Source organism: Gadus macrocephalus, chromosome 6 (genome assembly GCF_031168955.1).
Source record: "Gadus macrocephalus chromosome 6, ASM3116895v1".
Taxonomy (NCBI): Eukaryota; Metazoa; Chordata; class Actinopteri; order Gadiformes; family Gadidae; genus Gadus; species Gadus macrocephalus.
The window spans coordinates 9,408,420-9,431,867 of NC_082387.1; the positions used below are offsets into that span (position 1 = coordinate 9,408,420).

Here is a 23,448-nt window from a genome sequence, read left to right on the forward strand (position 1 = left end):
TGTCTGCCCCCCCCCCCCCCCCCCCAAAGCATTCAATCTGGGGTGAGGGAAGTGGGCGAGAGGCCATTGTAAATCACTTTAACGTCTCCAGTGAGAGAGACTCGGGGGTGGTCACTGGGCACGGCCAGGCCGCTAATGACAAGCACTTTGTTAACACATTGATCCCGAGATGCTATTCTCAGTAGGCCAACCAGTGACACTAAAGGGCTGCCACATTTGGTTCTGCTCCCATATTGATAAGGTTCGCCTCCATAGTGTGTGTGTGTGTGTGTGTGTGTGGGGGGGGGGGGGGGGGATGTGTGTGTTTGCACAGAGCCACACATGCCCTGGTTGTGTTTGGTCATCCAGGCTGTCACCTTTGACCCTGGGCTTTGTGGTCATCTATATTTTGCCCTGTGATCTCCTTATGGCTGCAGACCAGTGGCACTAGGCCTGCCCCCAAGATCTTCAAAGCCAAGTGTTAAACGAGTGATATATAGTTGCTGGAACCGGCTTGCAATTCAAATCACCCAACTCGCCTCTGGTTGGAGAGGAATTCGTCTTGGCAAGGTCTAATTTGATGTTGGTTAGGCGTCCAACCATAATCCTGTGTACCGTCTGTTTGCTGGGTTGTCAACGGTTGGGGAATCAAAACTGAAAAGTAGTTGGGGCAAATGTGTTCAAACACATGGCCTGGCCCAACCAGAAGAAAGAAGAAAGTGTATTTGTAACACCAGCCTATTGCCTTTTTTCATTGTCTGTTGTCCATATAACCTTTAATAAGCCGATAGAGCAGGGGAACAATGGTTAGTAATTCTATAATAACGTTTATCGTCTTTCAGAGATATTTTTCCATCAAGATATTCACCTATCGATAAATTAATTACTGTGTGAAGATATTCCCTCAAAATGATTGAATATGAGGTTGGAAACGTCAATGAGAAAAGGTTTTTGTCCGATACGTACCATAAACTTACATTGAATGACCCCCAGTTAGACAGTTTAGAATAGTATTTCAGAAGCGAATTCAATAGAATTTATAAGCATATTGAGATATTTGTCGATATCCCATCGTGAAGAATTCCACGTAATTATCGTACTAATAAATGTTCAATGCGGCCCAGCCTTAGGATTGATACAGATATCGGAAAGTTGTTGGAGAAATGAAAATCGATTGATGGTCTTGTCGTTAAACAACACAGTTGCATTTGGGGATCTGAGGGATTCTTTATTTCAGCTTCTGAAAATACTGTAGTTTGGGAATGGTTGTGGTGAACTACAACCACAAAGACTTGGCCTATTGGGACAGCCTCACATTCCACGAGTCTTCAGGGTTTAGAGAATGCGCTGACGGGGTGATTGAGTCCCCCTAGCTCACTCTATTAGTGTAGCAGCGTTTATCTTGTGAGTAAAGATAAACGCTGCCAATTCTTGTGCAAGGCTGGCTGAATCACTTGCACCGCAAAATGTTCTGAGCAACAAGCTGCATTCTAGAAAAGCCACTAAACAATCCTGCGTCACATAGATCACAGAATATTCTAGAAGCTAAAGGTGAAATTGTCACACTTCAAGTTGAAGCGTTGAGATCATAAGCGTTACAGGAAGACGAAGAGGGGATGGTGGCGTGACCTTGTTAAAGAAAACAATTGTTTTGACTCTTATACATGTGTGTTAATGTTTTTATTCTTCTCTGTTTCTAGGGGAGCATTTTCCGTGGTGCGCAGATGTGTCAAGCTGTGCACTGGCCAGGAGTATGCTGCTAAAATCATCAACACCAAAAAGTTATCTGCGAGAGGTGAGAACAAGTGCCAATCTGTCTTTTCCACATATAGTTTTAATTTGTCTGACAAACTTAACGTCCACATACATTTAATTGAAGAGCATTAATTCTCTGCGAGGTTATACGTCCTAAACGGCAACCTTCCCATTCAAAAGAAGGAACATGTATCCATGAGTTGATAGGTACAATTTTGCTCGCTATATACCAGCAATAGCAACCAATATAGAGTTTTGTAAAAAGAAAATTAGACCAATATTTATAGCAGCATACATAAACAAAGTTAGAAATATCAACCTTCTTCCAAAATGTACGACATATTTCATATTACGACATATTTCACCCATTTCTGGGGCCTGGGCCTCATGGTATCGCAACGGCAATACCAGAACTCTCTGTATCTGTAAGACTCTACAAATACCTTTATGAATGAACTATTTATTCAGCCAGCGTCAATGACTTCTTTACGGGCTGGGTTTCTCTTGTGTTCTCATGAGTAAGCATTGCTTCAGCATGCACGGGGAGAGGCCTTTTATTAATACAGGCCTTTATTCCCGGCTACCTGTATCGGTCGATAACACGACGATATTGGCTCAGGCGGCTACCTTTCTGAACTCCTTCTGCACACATACGTGGGGCCTGCGCGACACGCACGCACGCACGCACGCACGCACGCACGCACGCACGCACGCACGCACGCACGCACGCACGCACGCACGCACGCACAAATCAAAAATTAATTTATAGCACACACAGCTGTGCCCTCGGTCTCGTTGCGGCTGCCATCCGATACGAACGCTGGCGGGCCTCAGCTCCTCGCCCTGCTGGTCCAGAACAGCCCCTCCCCCCGCGGCGGTCCCGGTCCCGCAAGGGAGAGGATCCCACCTGAGCGAGAGAGAGAGCCGCGTGGGTTTGGTGTAACGTAATGGATGGAACGGTTGTTTCATAAGGAAGGCGAGTGGGCGCCTGCAGCTGGCTGCACATCCTCTGCCTTCATCACACACTGCTCTTATTTTAGCATCCTGACCTTTCTGACACGGGCTTCTCTTCTGCCGTGCTCACACGGCGACCCCAGGTGACTGGCCCAGTTTGACTGGTGGGATGTTTCATGTTTAGGGTGGTGGGGGGGAAGGGCGCTTATGCTGCTGCTGCTGCTGCTGCTGCTGCTGCTGCTGCTGCTGCTGCTGCTGCTGCTGCTGCTGCTGCTGCTGCTGCTGCTGCTGCTGTGGTTGATGGTTTTGGTTGTTGTCGCCGGTTGGTGTTCAGAAGGATAGATTTCTTTACCTCCCACACCTTGAGGCGCTGAATGACTTGAGTCACTGCAAGGGTTTGCTGGAATAATCCTTGTAAGATTGATTTTCGCTTTCGGATTGCCGCTCTGAGTTTCTTATCCCCCTCCTCTTTGAAGCTCTGTGATTCACCCCGGACCGGTTGTCTCTCCAATGGCACTGGGTTCATTCAGTTCCCTTCATCCACTTATAGGCCTCAGTAAGGAAATCCTCACTCTAACAGAGAGGAGGATATGAAAAGCCTGTTACTTTATTGTGACGTGTATCGATTAAGGCAACGTATGACTTGAAGGAGGCCTTTGTTACAGCTAGATTGATGTGCTTTAAGGGAGGTGTGTGTGTGTGTGTGTGTGTCTGTGTGTGTGTGTGTGTGTGTGTGTGTGTGTGGGGGTGGAGGCGGGGGGGGTTAAAAGAGGGTGCTGGGTGTTGTTAGCAGAGGCAGGATGTTGGATCGTGTGTGTCTGCGTGCACGCGTGCACGCGCGTGTGTGTGAGGCATCCTTGGCACTGAGCAGCTGATGGGGCATGCGTCCATGTGCCTACATGTCTAAAGCACGGGACTCTCACCGGACACCTCTTTCTGACACACACGCACACATACACATACACCGCGCGCGCACACACACACACACACACACACACACACACACACTCAGTCCTTGCCCCCTCAGCCAAGTTCTCGCTAGCAATCAAATGGTTCCAGCTATCCAGCACATGTCAGGTGGTACACTTGGCACACAGCCATGTACCCAGATAGAAGTGGACAGTGGTCTCTGAGGGTGGGCGTGGCTGTGTATATCAGTGTACGAAAATTTCGTTTATCTAGTGTGTGTGTGTGTGTGTGTGTGTGTGTGTGTGTGTGTGTGTGTGTGTGTGTGTGTGTGTGTGTGTGTGTGTGTGTGTGTGTGTGTGTGTGTGTGTGTGTGTGTGTGAGAGAGAGAAAGACGCGAGTGTTAACTCTGCAATGCAGCTGTAGATTTTGACCTGGTTTGGTACAGCTCTGTGTCATTGGAGAGAATAGCAATAATAGGCCAAAGTCAAGTAATTGGGACAGCTGAAATAACCTGGGACACTGGATCAGGCGACATAAAATCGCCTCGTCTTTACACTAGACCTGTTCTCCTGTGCTCCTGTACTATTGTGTGATTAATGTGTAGAACGGACCCTGTTGTAGCCTGATTGCTGCTGTGTGCAACTGGGTATTGTTTCTAGGATTGATGCATTAGCGACCATGTGATCTAGTGCTCTTTGTTATTACTGTCGGCACTTACTTCCAATTATCCGAAACGAGACCATTAGGCTTGCTGCGTGGTTGAATAAAGATTGACAGATTCTCCATGCATGGAAAATCTATCCTCTTAACTAATTGTAATGGATTGATGAGCCAAAGTGTTTCCCACAGTTAACTCTAATCGCTAAACAACCTAGATAATTCTAATCGCTAGTAGTTACGTGACAAACTCTCGTCCAATTATTGTTTAGGAGTCACGAGATGAGCGTGTGCCGCGGCGGTTTCTCTGGGGCGTGGCTGTGAGGACATCGCCGCTGTAACGGGGCTGATGCTTTGCTCCACGGCGCTTCTCTTTAGACTCATGACTCTCTTATGGTTCTCTTTATAACCTCCTCCGAACCCCACCGATGAATTTATTTCTCATGCTCTTGCTGCCTTGTCTTATCATCTAGCTCAATGGCTCTGAATGCCTGTTTGTCTGTCTGCGCCTCTCTGCATCTTTTACATGTAATCTGTTCCTGTTCACCGTAATCAGTCTCTCTCTCTCTCTCTCTCTCTCTCTCTCTCTCTCTCTCTCTCTCTCTCTCTCTCTCTCTCTCTCTCTCTCTCTCAGCCTCTTTCATCCCCCCAGGACCATTCTCTCCCTCACTCACTCACTCACTCTCTCCCTTTCACTCAGCCTCTTTCATCCCCCCAGGACCAGTCACTCTCTCTCTTTTGTTAGCTCGCTCGGCCTCTCTCATTTCTTATTTAATGCGCTTCATCCAGGAAAGAGGCAAACATGGCAGGGCTGCTCAGACTCCTCAGCTGATAATCTTTGTGTCCTACATTTAGCCTACTGCCTGTCTGTCTGTCTGTCTGTCTGACGGTTTGTCTCTCCATCGAGTCATTTAGAGGGACCATTATCAATCACAGAGCAAAAACAGCGATCACGGAATGTACGGCCATATTCGGTCACCCCATCTCGCCCCCTCCCGTTTATAAAAACGCACACAAACACCATCCATTTACTGGCCCGACCACACAGGCAATCACTCCCTTTGTACTGAAGGCATCCTTCATCCCTCCAACTGCTCACTAAAGAAAACGGAGCCAAATCGAACAGAGCCGTGAAGCCCGGTCGCTTATGACCGATCGATCGGCCACCTCCGCATCCATTCATCAGCCTGTGGTCCCCTAAGGCCGGCCCACGCAGACCCAGTGGACAGCTGTGCTGGCCTTAGATGCCTGCGACCGCAAAACTCAGAGACGTGCTTCTTATACATGTGCAATGTGTAAAACGGGGCTCTAGTCTCAAGCTAATTTGACCAATTTGATGCAATGTATTTTATTACTTGCCTCTTGTTTTGACATGGTTTACTTTTTAGGGCTTATCATATTGTGAGTACAATTATATTTGCATGCCATCTTGTTTGAATAATTTTTCAAATGCCCTTACAGAAGTCAAAATGGAACTTTATTAATCCCAGGAAGGACCTTTAACATTTGTCTACGGAGGGAATCTGAGTTGGATTGTGAAATTGCTTTGGTTGTGTCTTCATCTTTAAACCTTTAGCCATCTCCTCCCCTCTCTTTCAGATCACCAGAAACTGGAACGGGAGGCCCGGATCTGTCGCCTGCTGAAGCACTCCAATATAGGTGCGATATCTCTCTCTCAACTCCTCTCTCCCTCTCTCTCTCGACTCCTCTCCCTCTCTATCCCTCCCTCTCTCCAACCCCCTTTCCTTCCTTATTTCTCATATCTTCAGGGGTCCAAACCACAGCTCCTTCAGAAAGATCATCTCTGGTCAGAAGAGTCAATAGCTTCACAGTGTGCAGAAGGACTTCTGTTGAAACAAATGTCTAGTATTCAGTTAACAATATTATCATTGTTAACATTCTTACATCAACCTCCCACACACCAATCCAGTTGTCCCGCACACTGAATTCTTGTTCCTGCTGTATTATATGACTAGAGAATTAAGTTCAAATAACCAGACTTCTCTCTCTGTCTCTCTCCCTTTCCCCCTCCTTCCCGTTCGCAGTTAGGCTCCATGACAGTATATCAGAGGAAGGCTTCCACTACCTCCTGTTTGACTTGTGAGTCCATTGTTGTTCTTTTTCATTGTCTTTGGAACACATTTGCATGTTTGTCACATGAGCGAATCATAAGGGATATTGCCAAGGTCATTTGAATGACTTAATTCAGAATTTAAATAGTAAAGGAAACAAAATAGTTTGAAGGTTTTAATTTACAGGCTAGCCAATCAATGTAATGATTCAACACAACTTGTTAGATTAAAACAAAATTAATAAAGTAACTAATAATGGGACTATTATTATACTCTACTATTTGACTCCACTTATTGCAAGACTTTTGAAAACATGGAACTTGAAACCAACCTACGGACTTCAATACAATATAACCACAAATCTTACACATAATATTGTTTATTGAAATGTCTGTTGCGTAACCCCCCCCCCCAACGCTCATATGCACCCTCACACATCGTTGCCGTTCCCTCTTGTTTCCATGGTAACGCTATGGGGGGGAATGGGAGGGGGCACATGAAAGTAAATAGAGTCCTTCTTCTTCATAGCCGGATAAGGGGGGCTTTCCATGTTGCCACACACACACACACACACACACATGCAAGCGCGAGCGAGCGCACACACACACACACACACACACACACACACACACACACACACACACACACACACACACACACACACACACACACACACACACACACACACACACACTGTTTCTAATAGTATTTTTCTTGTTGTGTGTTTGTATGTTTCTGGTTGTGTGTGTCTGTGTGTGTGCTTATCTCTGGTTGTGTTTGTGTGTGTGGGTGTATTTCTGGTTTTGTTTGCGTGTGTGTATTTCTTGGTGTGTGTGTGTGTGTGTGTGTTGCAGGGTCACTGGAGGGGAGCTGTTCGAGGACATCGTAGCCAGGGAGTACTACAGTGAGGCCGACGCCAGGTAGGCCCTGAATCTCTCTGCGTGTGTCCGCTCTCGTCCTTGTTCCCGTCGGCCCCCCTTTATGTCTGTCGTCTATGGATCTGTTCATCTGTTTGTCCGACGTTCAGACCCCCTCTCCACTTTAGGGAGTGTGTTGTCCTCTACCTCTTCTCCTGTCCTTTTTGAATTTCTCCCTTTTCTTCTGAGTTCTCACCCATGTCTTCCTCTCCTCACCTGCTCTTCCTCTCCTCTGTTTTTCCACTCGGTGGCTCCTGATGGCCTCCATTGGTTTTCCCATTCACCGCATTTCCTTCATTTATTTTCTATTTGCCGTGTGAGACCACAGCATCACGCGTGTTGTCCAAGGTCCTCCGGTGCCACACTGACACGGCAGAGGCCGACATGAGGAGTCGTCCCAGTGCAGTTAAGATGCAGCGTTCACTCCCATTCAAGCTGCTTTCCTCCTTCCCTTCCTCCCTTTCTTCCTCTCCTCTGTTACTCATGCGTTGAGCCCAAAGGAGGGAGAGCAAGCACAACATGATAGTCATTAAAACTGCACAAGAGCAAGTTTTGTGTATGTGTGTGTGTTTTTGTGTGTGTGTGCGTGCTTGTGCGTGTGTCCTTCTTTCTCCTGTCCTCATTTTCCCCCGGCATTTATCATCCACTTGTCTTTCGCAGCCCTTATGTCGAACACACACACACACACACACACACACACACACACACACACACACACACACACACACACACACACACACACACACACACACACACACACACACACACACACACACACACACACACACACACACACTCCCTCCCGTGTCTCTGCACTCCTCTCGATCCCAGTGACTCATGGACAATCAGATAAGAAAGGGGGGTTAAATAGAGCATATGCTCGAGTGTGTGGACATGCTACTCGCACACACACATACTTATACACAGACCCACACACAAAAATAGACTAACACACAAAAAGATCAAAATCCACCCTGAATGGACGATGTGCGTCAGCATTCGGAATTCGCAAACCTTCAGAAGATATTTCTAAATGAATCACATCTGAAACATCTCAGTTTGTCTTAGTTATTTTACTTTACTATATTTCGGAGGTTGTGAGGTATTGAAGTATAATAACAAGCCGGCCCGGTAGCAGATCCATGATACTACGGCGACACTGGAGCCATACTGGGGTTTAACCATAGCTGTTCCAGCCAGAGAGTCTTCCCGGGGACATAAATAACATCAGCGTTAATATAAACTACCCTGAGTTCCTCAGGGAAAAGTAAATTAATTCCACATGGAGCCATCAGATATAAAAGGGGAAGTTATTTTTCTGCTGTGTGCCAGTAAGGCTGTAATAGACCAGATATAATGTTATAATATACTTTTTGATATGTGATGAACAGCCATGATGTTGTTGCTTTTAAAACGTTTTTATTTATGCAGGACAAAACACAAGAGATTTGTCTTGATTTGACTTGAGGAAGTGACTAAACCTACGCGCTAACTGTGTTGTTATTATAAGTGGATATCATATTATTTTTACGCTTTTGCACATTATCTGCACACATTATTGGTTGAAATTGCTCAGCCTGCAACCACAGACACCTAATAAATTGATTCAACAAACGGTCTGCTGGGAAGGAAGTGGATGTAAACTAAATTTGATAAGAAATGCAATGAATGCTTTTGTATTTATTTACCCTGCTTTGTTCAATAGATGAATACTATGACTATGAATTCTATGCTGGAATGATGATGTTAACACTGAAAACGTCTTTACTATCATGTTAGGAAGTTCCATGGCTGCCTGTTTGCTTCAGGAGATACAAATGGGTTGCAAATGAAATTGCCCTTATTGTTTTTTTCTTATATACATGAAGTAGAAGTAGTCATTGAGTAGCAACTCTATCCAAAGTGACACACAAGCAATTTCTGGCTGGTTGATATTGTGCTTTGCTGTTTTGATTATACTGGGTTTAAAAATATCCAGATTTGAAGAGCATTGACGTCAAAAGGGTGATATTCTATTGTTCCGGCCCCCCTGTGGTGAAGATCTAGCCTAGTAATCACTGCCTTTTCAGCCCACTGCTGCTCTCTCCCACCTCATACCAGAAGTACACACACACACACACACACACACACACACACACACACACACACACACACACACACACACACACACACATCCCCCTCTCTGGTGTCAGTCATCCAGGCCAGTTCTCAACACACCACCCTTCTTACACCCCAGGGGACCAGTAATAAGTGGGACTTTAATTAGTGCTGATAATTAGTCACACACACACACACACAACCACACACGCAAACACAGACAGACATGCGAGTGCACACACACACACACACACACACACACACACACACACACACACACACACACACACACACACACACACACACACACACTTCCACCCTCCACAGTTCACCTTGTTCCCGGCTGTCAAAAGCTCCCACTGTGTGATGCAAAACGATTGTTTTGTTTTATTTCAAAGAATCGTACAGCATATGGGTAGCAGACAGTTTTGATCCATTTATGATACTTTTACCAGAATCATTTAGACTTTTTAAACTTAAATAACTATTTATTGAAACAAAACAATACATTTCCAAAGACAACCACACAGTGGTGGCACACTGGTGGCACACTGCCATGAATAAAAACAACAAAAAAAATTAAAAATATCAAAAATAAATAAATTAAAAATAGATCAAATGGACCATTACAAGACGTAATCAAACAAGATCAGCAAAACCCAACAAAAAAAATTGGATGTTCACAGTAACTCCTGGATGTGATTCCGTCTTGCGAAGCGATTGGCTAAACGCCAACCTAGCATCGCTGCTGGCTAGCCACTGGCACTCGCTCAGTCCGCCTCCCGTGGAATACTGGTGCGGTTTCTGCAGTCGAGGGAACATTGTGCAGTGTCTCATTCCCCCTGGCCCAGACTCTCACTTTGGTGCTATTTTAACTCTCCCTCGCTCGCCACGCAATGTTAGCACTTGCTCTCCTCATCATCATTCTCCATCCATCCATCTATCTGTGTGTGTGTTGAGTGTGTAGTCATATAGTACATCTTCACACCACTACTACATCCAGTGGTTGCACCCTGCATTTCTGTCTGTTTGTTTGTGTGTGCGCTTGTGCAATAATGTGTGTGTGTGTGTGTGTGTGTGTGTGTGTGTGTGTGTGTGGGAAAGAGCGTTACGAAGGGTTTATAATGAGAGAAGAGAGAGAAAGTCATCCCTCTCTCTGTCCTCCTACTCAGTAGACACTATGTGGGTGTGAACCTGGCAGGCTTCCTGTACTCCTGCTATTAGTCACATACCATGAACATAACACACACACACACACACACACACACACACACACACACACACGGATACACACACGGATACACACGCGGATACACATCAATGTGCACACTAAAAGGAAGATCAAGATGGTCTTGCCCACGTGACTGACTGAGCTACTGCACTCACAGCCAGGCACATCGACGACTTGGCCTGCTTCATTCTGCATTCTTTTGCACCTGAATGATGGACAAAAACGGTTTTCATCAACACGTTGCTCCCATAGGATCCAACCTCCTCCCCACAGCTGTCACCTCAATCCTTTCTTTCTTGTCCTCCTTTTTTTCTTTTCTTTGCCTCTAGAAACCTTTGGGTCTTCATTTTCTGTTCCCCCTCCTCCCACTCCTCCTCCTCCTCCTCCTCCCACTCCTCCTCCTCCTCCTCCTCCTCCTCTCCTTTCTCCTTTCCTGTCCTGTCCTCTTCTGTCTCCCAGTTGGTGTGATTATGTCTCACAGGCAGCTCTGCCGGGGGATCGCTTGTGTTTCTCATTCTGTTTAAAAAGTGTTTTTTGTCTCCTCTACCTGCACCTCTCCTCCCCACCACCACCACCACCACCACCACCACCACCACCACCACCATCACAACCCCTTTCCCCGCCTCCACCTCTCGCTCTCGGTCTCTACCTGTCTCTCCTTCCCCCCTCTTGTCCCTGGTGGCACACCGCTCCACCGCCTTCACTGCGTTTCCTCCCTCATTTTGTCTCTGTTTTCAACCTGCCATCTTGTGTGCTCCTCCCTCCCACGGCCCACTCTGCACCGAGTTCACCCACCCGTGCCCTGTGTGTCTCTCTCTCCCTCTCTCTCTGTCCTTCACCCCCCCCCCCCCTCACCCCCATCCATCTCCCCCCCCCCCCCCCCCCCCCCCCCCCCCTCTCTGTTTTGTCTTCACAGTCACTGTCTCCATCAGATTCTAGACAGTGTTCATCACATTCATCAACATGACATAGTGCACAGGGACCTGAAGGTTAGTATCTGGAAAGAAGCAGTCCCCACGCCCTCTTCTCTTCTACTCTGGCCTCACCTGCCCCCCCCCCCCCCCCCCCCCTGCCCCTTATACCTTGCCTGCTCCCCTCCTGCTCTCCATCTCTGTCTCCTTCCTTCCTTCTTTCCTTCCTGCCTAACCTTTTTTCTACATACTTTGTCATGGGTGTCTGGTTTGCTTGTCTAGTCTTGTCTGCTCGTCCCTCGTTGTGCTCGGATGTCCTGTGTTCAAACCAACAGTCTCAGATTCCCGTCCAGCTTACCCCAAAACCTTAACCCTTCTCCCCTCCCCTCCCCTCCCCTCCATCAACCTCCTTCACATACCCTTCCCCTCCCCTGGTTGACTTTCGAACTCCTCCGACACAAACACCGGTTAACTTGCAACAAAACTTAAAACAGCAAACACCAGCCAACACACACACACACACACACACACACACACACACACACACACACACACACACACACACACACACACACACACACACACACACACACACACACACACACACACACACACACACACACACACACACAGTTGTAAAGATACACAATCCCCTTCTCTCAGCCGGTGAAATAGAATTTCGTCAGCCTCACATTGATTGTCAGCCTCCTTCCTGTCTGCCTGTGACCAACTGATAATAGGCTATTGATTGCTTGTCTCTAAACCGTATATTATTTGAAACGTTGCCTGGACACTTTTTCGATCCAAAAACAAAAGGATTAAGGCCGACTAGCAGCGGGGAAAAAATATGAAACCTGAATCATCCTAACGAGTGTATGCTGCTATTTGTTTGCTTCTAAACATTTTACACACTTCTTTTTGCCAGTAGAATAATTATCAGCCGGTGTGTTGATCAACATCATTATCAACTTTCAGTGGTATTGTATTAATTGATGAAATTTAGACATAATCCTGTCATACAGTTTTGTAGTATCAACTAATTACGATGAAGATATATACATTTATTTATATATATGTTTATTGATATTTATCACCTACAAGCAGTGTAAATGAGATTAGGGGAATTAGTTGCACTATATGGGTGAGGGTTAATCTGAAACCCAACTGGCAGAGGTCTTCAATGTTATCATTAATCACAAACCAACGTGTGTGTCCTCGTTCGGATTGATGGGAAGCATCAGCCGTGACCGGCATGATAACGATTGCCTCACCTAGCACAGTCCGGCTTTATGAGGTCTGTTGTGTCTCAACCGGTAGCATAACATTGACACGTCCAGGGTCTGGGGTTCAATTCCACCAAACGGCGTCTATTTAAATGTCCACGAAGAGGCATCGATAACCATGACTCACATGAAACATACAGATCCTTGGATGAGATGTAGAATCTGAAAATAAGGTTGAAGATTGCTCCAGTTCACATTCACAGACACCTACACAGAATCACTCCCCGTAGCCCTGGAGAACGTTTGTGTGTGAAAATATGGCACACGCTGCTCAGTCCCACGCACTCTTTTCAACGGCTGCAAATGTTTAGTCCTTCAGTGCGTGCCGCACACAAATACTCACACAGGTTTGTAACTTATCCTTGATCGCTGCTGTGCGCGTGTGTGTGTGTGCGTTGTAGATACCGCTATGACCTTCTCAGTACTTATCTATCAGAAGACCTTAATGACGGAGACCCCGGATTCTAATTGACAGGGGTGAACTTCAAAACCATGCCGATTCCTCTCTCTCTCTTGCTCTCTCTCTCTGTCTGACTGACTCTGTCTGTGTCTCTCTCTCTCTATCTCGATTTTTCTTACTCTTGTCTGTATTTTTCTCTCTCTTGCCACAACTCACAACTTCGTGCTGATCAAATCACTGTTCAATTAGAAGACAGTTGAATAACATGTAGCATTAGCAGAACGGTATGTTCCGTTTTTTGTCCTCAGTGTTTAGTCTGCCATTTCGTTATGTAACTAGTGTTATAAAGAGTGGACACACAGCAGACACAAAGGTACACACACACACTTTCACACGGTTTGTCGTCAAGCTCACCCAATACTGCGCCACTGCTGAAGTGTATTTACTGCTCATCACAAGCGACCATTGCTGGATGATCTATGGTTTTATGTACAGTGTGTGCATAGCACAACATATAGGCTTAACATTATATATATATCACAGATGTTTGTCAGACCACCACATTACAACACATATCCCCTCATTCATAGTCCCTCCATAAGAGATCTTTCAAACGTCACTATTTATAAACCCAAGACTTTTCCCGCACCCTCTTCCCCTCTCCCCTCTCCCCCTCCCTCACCCGTCGTTAGCAGCCGGCCAGGGAATCACTGCCCCGTTCATCCCCTTAGTCCACCTCATGGCAGGCCGGGTCAGGCCCTCACCAGCGCAGCCTACAATAGACAGAGTGTAGAAGACTTCAGAGTCCAGCGTACACCTGTTTGCTAGGGAGAACAGTAAACCCCCATGGCCTATGCTGCCGCTAAAGTGGCAGCAAGACCTGTATGAGAGTTTGCCCCCCCCCATCAGGTTAAGACCCCGGACCTAGCTGCCCTTACCCTGTCCAAGCATGTCCCCGAAAGAAACCGAAGAAAGCTGGTTGTCTTTAAAATATAATAATCCTAATGAATCACATTCATGTTGCACATTTGTCAATTCGAAGTGTGAGACCTAGTCAAAACCTGCCACCGTTTGCCCGTTTAAACCTCGTCTGACCACCGACACACACGCACACGCACACTCACCACACAGAGCCCGATCGACCCCCAACCCCGCTCCACCCTCTCCCCCCCCTCCCTCCCTCCCCAGCCTCCATTAAGCCCCCTGACCCTTGACCCTTGCACGGGATTGTAGCTGCTGCTCAGACTAACATGCGCCCCCCCCGGTGTTTGCATGCAGCCATTGCATCCAGCAGATCCTGGAGGCGGTGCTTCACTGCCATCAAATGGGTGTGGTGCACCGGGACCTGAAGGTGAGTGACAGCTGTCAATGTGCTGTCCTTTTCAAAAAAAGGGCCCTTGGCTGTTTCTTGGTGTAGTATGTGCTTGTGTGTGTGTGTGTGTGTTCTTTTTTGTGTGTGCGCATTTGTGAGCAATTGTCAGATTTTAGGAAAGGGCGTCTCAGTGGCAGTGCTAGGGTCGGTCACTGACCAGAACATTCAATTTGATTCAACCTCCACCCGCCCATAGAAGAGTTCTTGATGACTTATCTGCAGGAAATGTGTCTCCAGAATTGCCTTTGAACGGCAGATGAACTCTGTCACTCTTGCAGCCTCTCAACCCCTAACCTCTGGGTTCCAGACCAGGCCCTCTTGCGTTGATAAGTATAGGGGTTAGATAGATCTCCTTGGATCTTAACACTTACTCTTCATCTTCAGTAACTGTGGAGGATTGAGAGGTAGACTCTGTCAGCGAATGCCAAAAATACAGTAGATTAGTGGAATATATTTTATAGCCAGCCTTTAGCAAACCTGGTCCGAAACCTTCTTCGATTCAAATTGTTGTGTCCAACACAGAAAACACAATGTGTGTGAGTGTTTGTGTGTGTGTGTTTGTGCATGCTCTGTGTGTTGCACATTGTGTTGCATGACGCTGATTTAATCAGACTGCCTTATGCAAATGTCAGCACAGACATCCCAGCCGAGGCGCGTTGTGTTGATCAGGACTGTTGTGGCTGCGTCTTTATTTAGCGGACACGCCTATCGGGTTACACGCTCCCGGGAGGGCTTTTCGTGCAATAGGTCAGAGTGCGATGACCGAGGACAGTCCCCGCGTGACACATCCTTCCAATTAGGAATTAGGTCATTGCAGATGAAATCAGCACGCAGAAGAATTTGAAAATCGGCATGCGAGCAACAGATAAACATAGATCTGCCGTTGACCTTATCGACATGTTAGAGAATTCTGAACGAATTCTGAAAGTATCTAAGGTTGACTCGGAGACGGGTGCTGATTACACGCTGCCACCTTCCGCCTAAACCGAAGTGCCCTTTTCCTGGAGGCCGGCGTCTCCTCCACCTCTCCCTGGGAAGAAATCCAAGCAGATGGAGGAATGCTACAGTCAGAGAGCAAGAGAGAGAGAGAGAGACAGGGAAGGATCCTCACAGAGAGAGTGGGTGAAAGAGAGACTGGATGTGAGTGAGATAAAGATGAAGCTTGGATCCATTCCATCTGATACTCCCCACAACTCCTCTCCAGTATGGCTAAATCCCCCCCATCTCAGCCCTCTTTCCCCCTTGATCAAAACACGGGGAGAAGGCATGATTGTGCGTGTAAACCGCAACAAAATTGAAGACACGCAGGCGGGAAAGAGCTTCTCGCTTTAACGCCCCTGCTGTCTCTACGTGCAAGCCCAGGTCGCCTTTGTTTGCACACTGCCTTCCCATACCTCTTCGACGAGAGCTCAGCTTGCGCTTCATCATAATTCTCTATCCACTGCCGTTTTGGGACCGATTACTTAGGCGCTGTTGGCAGGTCTGTCCAGTCGCAGCGGGTAAATGCACAAAGCGCAGCCGAACCGCCTGCGCCAGGAGGGTGATGACACGCAGGGCGCATAGTGCCTTGTGATTACCCACCGAGCTCCATGTCTTCGTCTCTCTCGCTCTCTCTCTCTCCCTGTGCCACATCACTCGCTCCATTGCTTCTGCTTCAGCCCGCCGTTGACCCCCCCCCTCTGCCGTGCCGAGCATTTCTGCATCTCTCAAACAACTGCCCGACTGCTCCCTCTACCCCAGAGTGGGAGGACGGTGGTGAGTCTGTTGGCGCCTGCCGGAGATTTTGTGGAAGCGATAGGATGGTATAGGCAGAGGGTCACACAGAGGGCTAACTAGAGGGTGAAGTCAAGGTCGTATATGTGTCAAATGCACAGTGTTACTCAGGGTTATTTTGAACAACGATATTCTGAGGTCATGGCCGTAACAATTAGTAGGAATGGAAAAATAAGGGTCCTCGGCGTACTTGAAAAGGGCAGGAATAGCAATTGCATCCTCCTGTTGGTGTGCAGGTGTGTCAGTAGCACCCAGCAGCACTATCTCAGCGATGGTTATGCTCTGGGGGAATTCAAGAGTTCCCTCATTAGAAAATCACATGGTTTCAACGTTTCCTGGCGTCCTGGGTCCTAATATCCTATTCTGGTTCGACCGCAAGGTAATACTCGTTAGTCAATCCTTAGAAAATTGCAGACGGTGAAACAGAGAGAAATATAGAGACGGCTTTAGTCAGCGAGGGTAGCAGATGTCATTATAGAGCTCAGCTCCCCAGCTGCTTGAGGAGAATGAGGTTGGCCGCCTTATCTGAGAAACCCTTCACGGGAGAACCGCTCCGCTCAATGGCAGTTGTCACTCTTTGTTAAGACATGGGTTTCTCGATACTTGACTAAGCCTGGCTGTCGACATGAATGCATGTGACAGCTAAGGTGTTCCAAAGCACTTCTAAATAAGCACCCTCTCGATCGCACACTGTGTGACCTTTTTGTCCCAAACCAGCGAAAAAAGGGGTACGACACAGACGCACTTCCGTTTCGAACAATATCAATCGCATCGCATCGATCAGGCTGTGAGTCCATGGAAGCTTCTCCTTGCCTAGCTTGGTGGTCGACTGTGTACAGTGTGTCTGCTTTCTAACCTCCCCCCCCCGTGTCGCGTTGGAGAGACCTCACCGCCTGCTCTCTCTCTACCTCCGTCCACAGCCAGAGAACCTGCTCCTCGCAAGCAAATGCAAGAACGCGGCGGTGAAGCTGGCCGACTTCGGCCTGGCCATCGAGGTGCAGGGGGAGCAGCAGGCCTGGTTCGGTACGTATCCACGTCGCTCGGGGACGGATCAGCAGGGGGGTGTGTGGTGGGGGGGTGTGTGTGTGTGTGTGTGTGTGTGTGTGGGGGGGGGGTGTGTGTGTGTGTGTGTGTGTGTGTGTGTGTGTGTGTGTGTGTGTGTGTGTGTGTGTGTGTGTGTGTGTGTGTGTGTGTGTGTGTGTGTGTGTGTGGGGGGGGTGTTGATGGGGTGTTGATAACACATGTTTGCTAATCGCTATACATCATGTGTTGTTGCCGTAGGGTTTGCAGGGACACCGGGGTATCTGTCTCCTGAAGTACTGAGGAAGGAGGCATACGGCAAGCCGGTGGACATCTGGGCCTGCGGTGAGCCTAGCACCAGGGGAAGGCTTGCGTTTGCTCTGCGGCCATAAGCCAGGAACTAACGCATCACATATGTTTCCTTGGCTCAACCATTAGAAAAGCTTTTTTTGCTTTTTTGTTTTGTGTGTGTTTGTGTGGTTGATTGTGCGTGTGATTTCATGCGTCTTTGTGTGTGTGTGTGTGTGTGTGTTTTCATGGGTGTGTGTGTGTGTGTGTGTGTGTGTGTGTGTGTGTCTCCATGTCTCTGTCTTAGGGGTGATCCTGTACATCCTGCTGGTGGGTTATCCTCCTTTCTGGGACGAGGACCAGCACAAGCTGTACCAGCAGATCAAGGCTGGCGCCTACGATGTGAGCTCCCCCCTCTCCTCCCTCCCCCCTCAGCTCCCTCCCTCCCTCCTCTCTCCCTTCTCTCTTCCGTCCTCTCTCTCCTCGCCTCTCCTCTCTCTCCTCCCTCTCCTCTCTCCTCTCTCTCCTCCCTCTCCTCTCTCCTGTCTCTCTTCTCCCCTCCCTTTCCTCCCACCCCTCTCTCCTCCCTCTCCTCCCTTCCCCCTTCTTTTCATGCATTTTATCCTTCTCCCCTTTTCCATATTTACATCTTTGAGGCTAAGAAGTGACGGCGAATAACTTATCGTCGTCGCTTTTTTTTCGCACCTCCCCTAATTCTCATTTTCCTCCCTCCTCACCCACTTTCCGTCCCCAAACACATTTCCCTCTTCCACACTTTTCCCCTTTTTTTCCATCTACTCTTACCCTACTTGGAAATGGCAGATTTTCGACCCGTTGATGTATGCACTTTTTCTTCTCCATCTGTCCTTGCAAAGTCTAGCCCCCCTCAAGCCTTTCTCCTCTCCTTTCCTTCTCTCCTTTTATGTCCTTGCTTCCTCATCTGGCTTTGTTCCTGTCCTCCTCTCATCCATCTCTCCAAGCCTCTCCTTGGGCTTAGTCCCGCAACACAATACTCTCCTGTTCCCTCTCTTTAACTATGTGTCTTCGTTGTGCCCCGCTTCCCTCTTTGCTCTCTCCCTTCCCTCTTCTTCTCCCTTTTGCCCTCATTCCTATTCCGTACGTGTAGCTCATGTAACTTCTTAGCCTCATTTTGAGTCCAATAGGCCTTGAACCTAACTTATAGACATGGTGGTGTGGACTGGGCAAGCCGGCCTGGTCTCAGAATGACCCAAACACGGATCTCGAGCACGATAAATAAATAAATTCTGCTTTATTCAGCTAGCGGCCATCTTGTTTGAACTGTACCTCAATAGAGGAACAATGTATACCTCCCAGATCAATGAATAACGTAGCGACAGAGATGGAGATATGGTCACCATTCAGATGATACCGTGGTTGATGATAAGACACTGATCATCTGAAAGGAAATATTGGTCAGCTTAATACCTGTTGCATCATTACAACTCAAAACATGTGGGCGTTCCTATGTATGAAGTAAAGCTTGTCTGACTGTCGGTCGGTCTGTCTGTCTGTCTGTCTGTCTGACTCTCGCTCTGTCCGTCTCTGTAGTTCCCGTCTCCTGAGTGGGACACGGTGACCCCCGAAGCCAAGAACCTGATCAACCAGATGCTGACCATCAACCCAGCCAAGAGGATCACCGCGCAGGAGGCCCTCAAACACCCATGGGTCTGCGTAAGTACCCCGCCAGACCCCGCCAGACCCCGCCAGACCCCGCCAGACCCCGCCAGACCCCGCCAGACCCCACCAGACCCCGCCAGACCCCGCCAGACCCCGCCAGACCCCGCCAGACCCCGCCAGACCCCGCCAGACCCCACCAGACGGCTGGGGGAGCAGACACATAGACAGCTGGGGGAGCAGACTGACAAACAGACATATAGCTGTGTGAACAGACGGAGAGACATATAGATGGGTAAACAGACAGACGGACGGACAGACAGACAGACGTATAGCTGTGTAAACAGACAGACAGACATATAGATGGGTAAACAGACATACAGACGGACAGATTCAACGCTGGGTTGACGGACAGATTGAGGCAGACGAGTCGAAAGACCAGAAGGGATGACAGATGGACACCGGAGACGGTGCGCACGTTTCTGTACGAGCGCTAAACCGTGCTGGCGCGGCTACTGTGTGACCACCAGTGGTTCGAGGCTACATGGGCGCCATTACACCCCCAAGCCCGCTCCGCATCGGAGTCCGTCAGCACTCAGCTTGACGGACTCTTTGATCGGATCCCACAAAAGCCTGAGGGAGACGGAAGACTCAGGCAGATGGAACCCAGACAGGCAGATTGATTCATATTGACCTCACGTTGTTCATTTGGATGACGTTATGCAACCAATCCTTGCACACTCATCCAAAGTGCTTGGACACACATGCACACACACACACACACACACACGTTCACAAAAATGGATAGGGACATAAACCAGATGTCATATTTTGGGATATTTGGAATTGCTATTTGTTCCCCTGTCATGTATCATTGTACATCTTCCTCCTCTCATTGCAGCAACGTTCCACCGTGGCGTCCATGATGCACAGACAGGAGACCGTGGAGTGCCTGAAGAAGTTCAACGCCAGGAGGAAACTCAAGGTATGTGGGTGTGTGTGTGTGTGTGTGTGTGTGTGTGTGTGTGTGTGTGTGTGTGTGTGTGTCAGGGTGTGATTACCATATTAAGTGTAAGATGTAACTTGCCGCTACTGTCCTAAAGTAACAGAGTAAAATACGTTATTTGTGTCTCTTGCCCTGGCCTCTTGTTCATCTCTGCATGTGTTCTGTAGTGAAAACACAGAGCAGGTTGTGATAGACAGCATGTCGTAACAATCCTAACGTGTCATTGATTCTTTTTGACAGGGCGCCATTCTCACTACCATGCTGGTGTCTCGGAACTTCTCTGGTAAGAGCAGAGCTTAGCCACTTTACCTGGCATCATCACAAAACCATCTCTTTCCAACCACTCATTTTGTACCTTTTTAAATAGTCCTTAGAATAAATGTATTCTTTTTCTTTTTGAATTGCTGCTTAAAAAGAAAGTGGTGAGGTGGGTGTTTGATGAGTGTGATTGTAAGTGTTGGAGGCATGAAATGGACAAGCGCCCAGGTGTGGAAGACAAAAAAAAGTGGTAGAAATAAATGAATATAAAATAAATAGGTTTTACATGAGGGCTTTTCTTTAAGAAATGGTTAACTGTGGAGCGACTCAGTAATACTATGCAGAAACACCAGACATTTTGTTGATATCATCATAGAGTCTGTCTGTTTATTTTGTATCTGTGGTTCTATGTAGTTCAGTTAGCTTTTGACTGTGTGTATAAAAAGCATTCTGAGATTTGGCTTGCTCCAGTAATATCCTATGGACAATGGAAGCATATCTGGAATGAGACTGCAGGGCTGAAAATTCTGTAGTTCATCTCTCTCTCTCACACACACACACACACACACACACACACACACACACACACACACACACACACACACACACACACACACACACACACACACACACACACACACACACACACAAATGTGTGTTTTGTTTGTGTGTGTGTGTGTGTTTGTGTGTGTGTGGGATGCTCTCAGACCACCCTTCAAATCACATTTCTCTCACTCTTGACCTCCTCAGAAGTGGTCTGTTACTCAAGTTGGGTCAACCTGCCAATCTCTCCCCCTCAGGCAATCAGGGAGAGAGAGAGAGAGAGAGAGAGAGAGAGAGAGAGAGAGAGAGAGAGAGAGAGAGAGAGAGAGAGAGAGAGAGAGAGAGAGAGAGAGAGAGAGAGAGAGAGAGAGAGAGAGAGAGAGAGAGAGAGAGAGAGAGAGAGAGAGAGAGAGAGAGAGAGAGAGAGAGAGAGAGAGAGAGAGATTGTTGAGGATGTATTAGCTCCACACAATCCAACATTAATTTAGTTTTTTATTGATTTAAGCATTGCATTACTCTTAAGTACAGATCACACATGCATTTTATTTATTATTCTGCTAAAAAAAGATTAAACAATTCCCTGAACTCGTTCCATACCAACGCAGTTCCACGATCCACAACCATGTCGGCACTGTGCTTCTTGTGTGTGACACATACGTATGTGTTGTGTTTTCTCTGGGATATCAACCCACACATACTCCCACCGTTTATTTGATCAACTCTTTTCATCTTATTAACCTTCTTATTAACTTTATTTATGCCCTTTCATTTCCATTCTCTCGATTCTCCCTCCCTTCCTTCTTCCTCTTTCACTTCCTCTTTCATTTTCCTTTTTCCTTCCATCTTCTTTTTACCTTCATCTCTGCCTTTCACTTTCTCTCTCTCTCTGTGGCTGGGTATCTCTCTCTATTTCTTCCTTTCTCTCTCTGTATGTCTGGCTCTCTCTCCCTCTCTCTTCCCCTCTCTCTCTCTCTGTATGTCTGGCTCTCTCTCCCTCTCTCTTCCCCTCTCTCTCTCTCTGTATGTCTGGCTCTCTCTCCCTCTCTTCCCCTCTCTCTCTCTCTGTATGTCTGGCTCTCTCTCCCTCTCTCTTCCCCTCTCTCTCTCTCTGTATGTCTGGCTCTCTCTCCCTCTCTCTTCCCCTCTCTCTCTCTCTGTATGTCTGGCTCTCTCTCCCTCTCTTCCTCTCCCTCTCTCTCTCTTGATGTCGTGGACACTAACAGTTGGCAGCAGACAGTCCACCGCTCCAGCGTCGGTCACGGCGGCGGCGGCTGCGGTGGCTGCCGCGGCCGGCACCACCGCAGGGCTGGTGGAACAAGGTAGCACTTGGGGGGGCCCCCCCCGGACACGCCTAGGGTGTGATCCCGCCTCACCTCCCCCATCCTCTTCTGTCTCCTCCCCCTGTTTCTCCTGGCATGGACGCTCAGAGCATGATGGCAGACCTGTCCTCTACACACCTCCCCACCGCGCACCCATTGGTTCATCTGCAGTGCCTTGTCTCCCTCTCTCTCTGTCTCTCTCTCTCTACTCTGATTAGGCAGTTGCCTGCGCCCAGCATCACTCACTATGGCTTCTAACTCTTCTATTTATTCTCTCCATCTCTCTTCCCATTGGTCACCTCTGACCTCACGGCCTCTGTTCCGCCCCTATACTACTCATGGACTCATTTCTCTGGGTTCATCTTTCTCTGCCGTTCTTTCATACCCATGATCTTTTGGATTCATTCACTACTCTTTCTTCCCCTCCCACATGTGGTCTTTAACACATATCCTCCTTTTTACATGATCTCTCAGTCTCTTTCTTCCTATCGGCCTCTGTCTCTTTATCTGTACTGATAAGGAAGATGAAACGTGCCCACCCCCTTTACTTACTCGAATGGAACGACCCGCGTGCTGTCCAGTGAATGCTGCATGGAGCACTGGCCTAGTGCATGCGCTGCTGCAAGCAAGGGGGGGGGGGGGGGTGATTTCTGGTGCACGGTTGATAATGCTGTGTAAAAATGCAAGACTGGTTGATTTCTCAGGAAATGCAGCCAAACTCTCCCCTCCCGCCCCCCCCCCCGGCCCTCCCGTTTGAGTAGAAGTGTTTTCCAGAAGTGCACATGATATTAATGCATAATTCAAGCATTACAGAGAGCCGTCATTACATGGTCGTCAGCCTCCAGTCCAGCATACTTTGGATGAACATTTTCCACATCACAGCTGCACGATTTCCCTCCTCAGTGACCCCCCCGTTGGGGGGGTCGCGTTTTTATTTAAATTTAACAAGGAAGTCTCATGGAGATTCAAAACCATTCTACCCGAGTGCCCTGTAAAAATTCTAATAAAATATGAATGAAAAATACAAGCTACGTCCAACAACAAACAAAAATAAAAACAATACAATTCA

The 23,448-nt window shown here is 47.7% G+C and overlaps 1 protein-coding gene across 21 annotated transcripts in view; it reads left to right on the forward strand.

The window, feature by feature from the left end:
• camk2b1 (calcium/calmodulin-dependent protein kinase (CaM kinase) II beta 1) overlaps positions 1–23,448 on the forward strand; it is a 59,228-nt gene that overhangs the window by 2,100 nt on the left and 33,680 nt on the right. For 12 of the 21 annotated variants that reach the window (XM_060053935.1, XM_060053932.1, XM_060053936.1 and 9 more), the window contains exons 2-12: positions 1,680–1,774; positions 5,854–5,913; positions 6,300–6,354; positions 7,181–7,246; positions 11,488–11,560; positions 17,231–17,333; positions 17,592–17,675; positions 17,926–18,020; positions 19,188–19,310; positions 20,155–20,238; positions 20,500–20,542. In XM_060053935.1, the coding sequence (XP_059909918.1) occupies positions 1,680–1,774; positions 5,854–5,913; positions 6,300–6,354; positions 7,181–7,246; positions 11,488–11,560; positions 17,231–17,333; positions 17,592–17,675; positions 17,926–18,020; positions 19,188–19,310; positions 20,155–20,238; positions 20,500–20,542 (881 nt within the window). Of the gene's footprint in view, positions 1–1,679; positions 1,775–5,853; positions 5,914–6,299; positions 6,355–7,180; positions 7,247–11,487; positions 11,561–14,443; positions 14,517–17,230; positions 17,334–17,591; positions 17,676–17,925; positions 18,021–19,187; positions 19,311–20,154; positions 20,239–20,499; positions 20,543–22,283; positions 22,380–23,448 lie in introns of all 21 variants that reach the window. The other 9 variants (XM_060053933.1, XM_060053937.1, XM_060053946.1 and 6 more) reach the window with 2 other exon arrangements.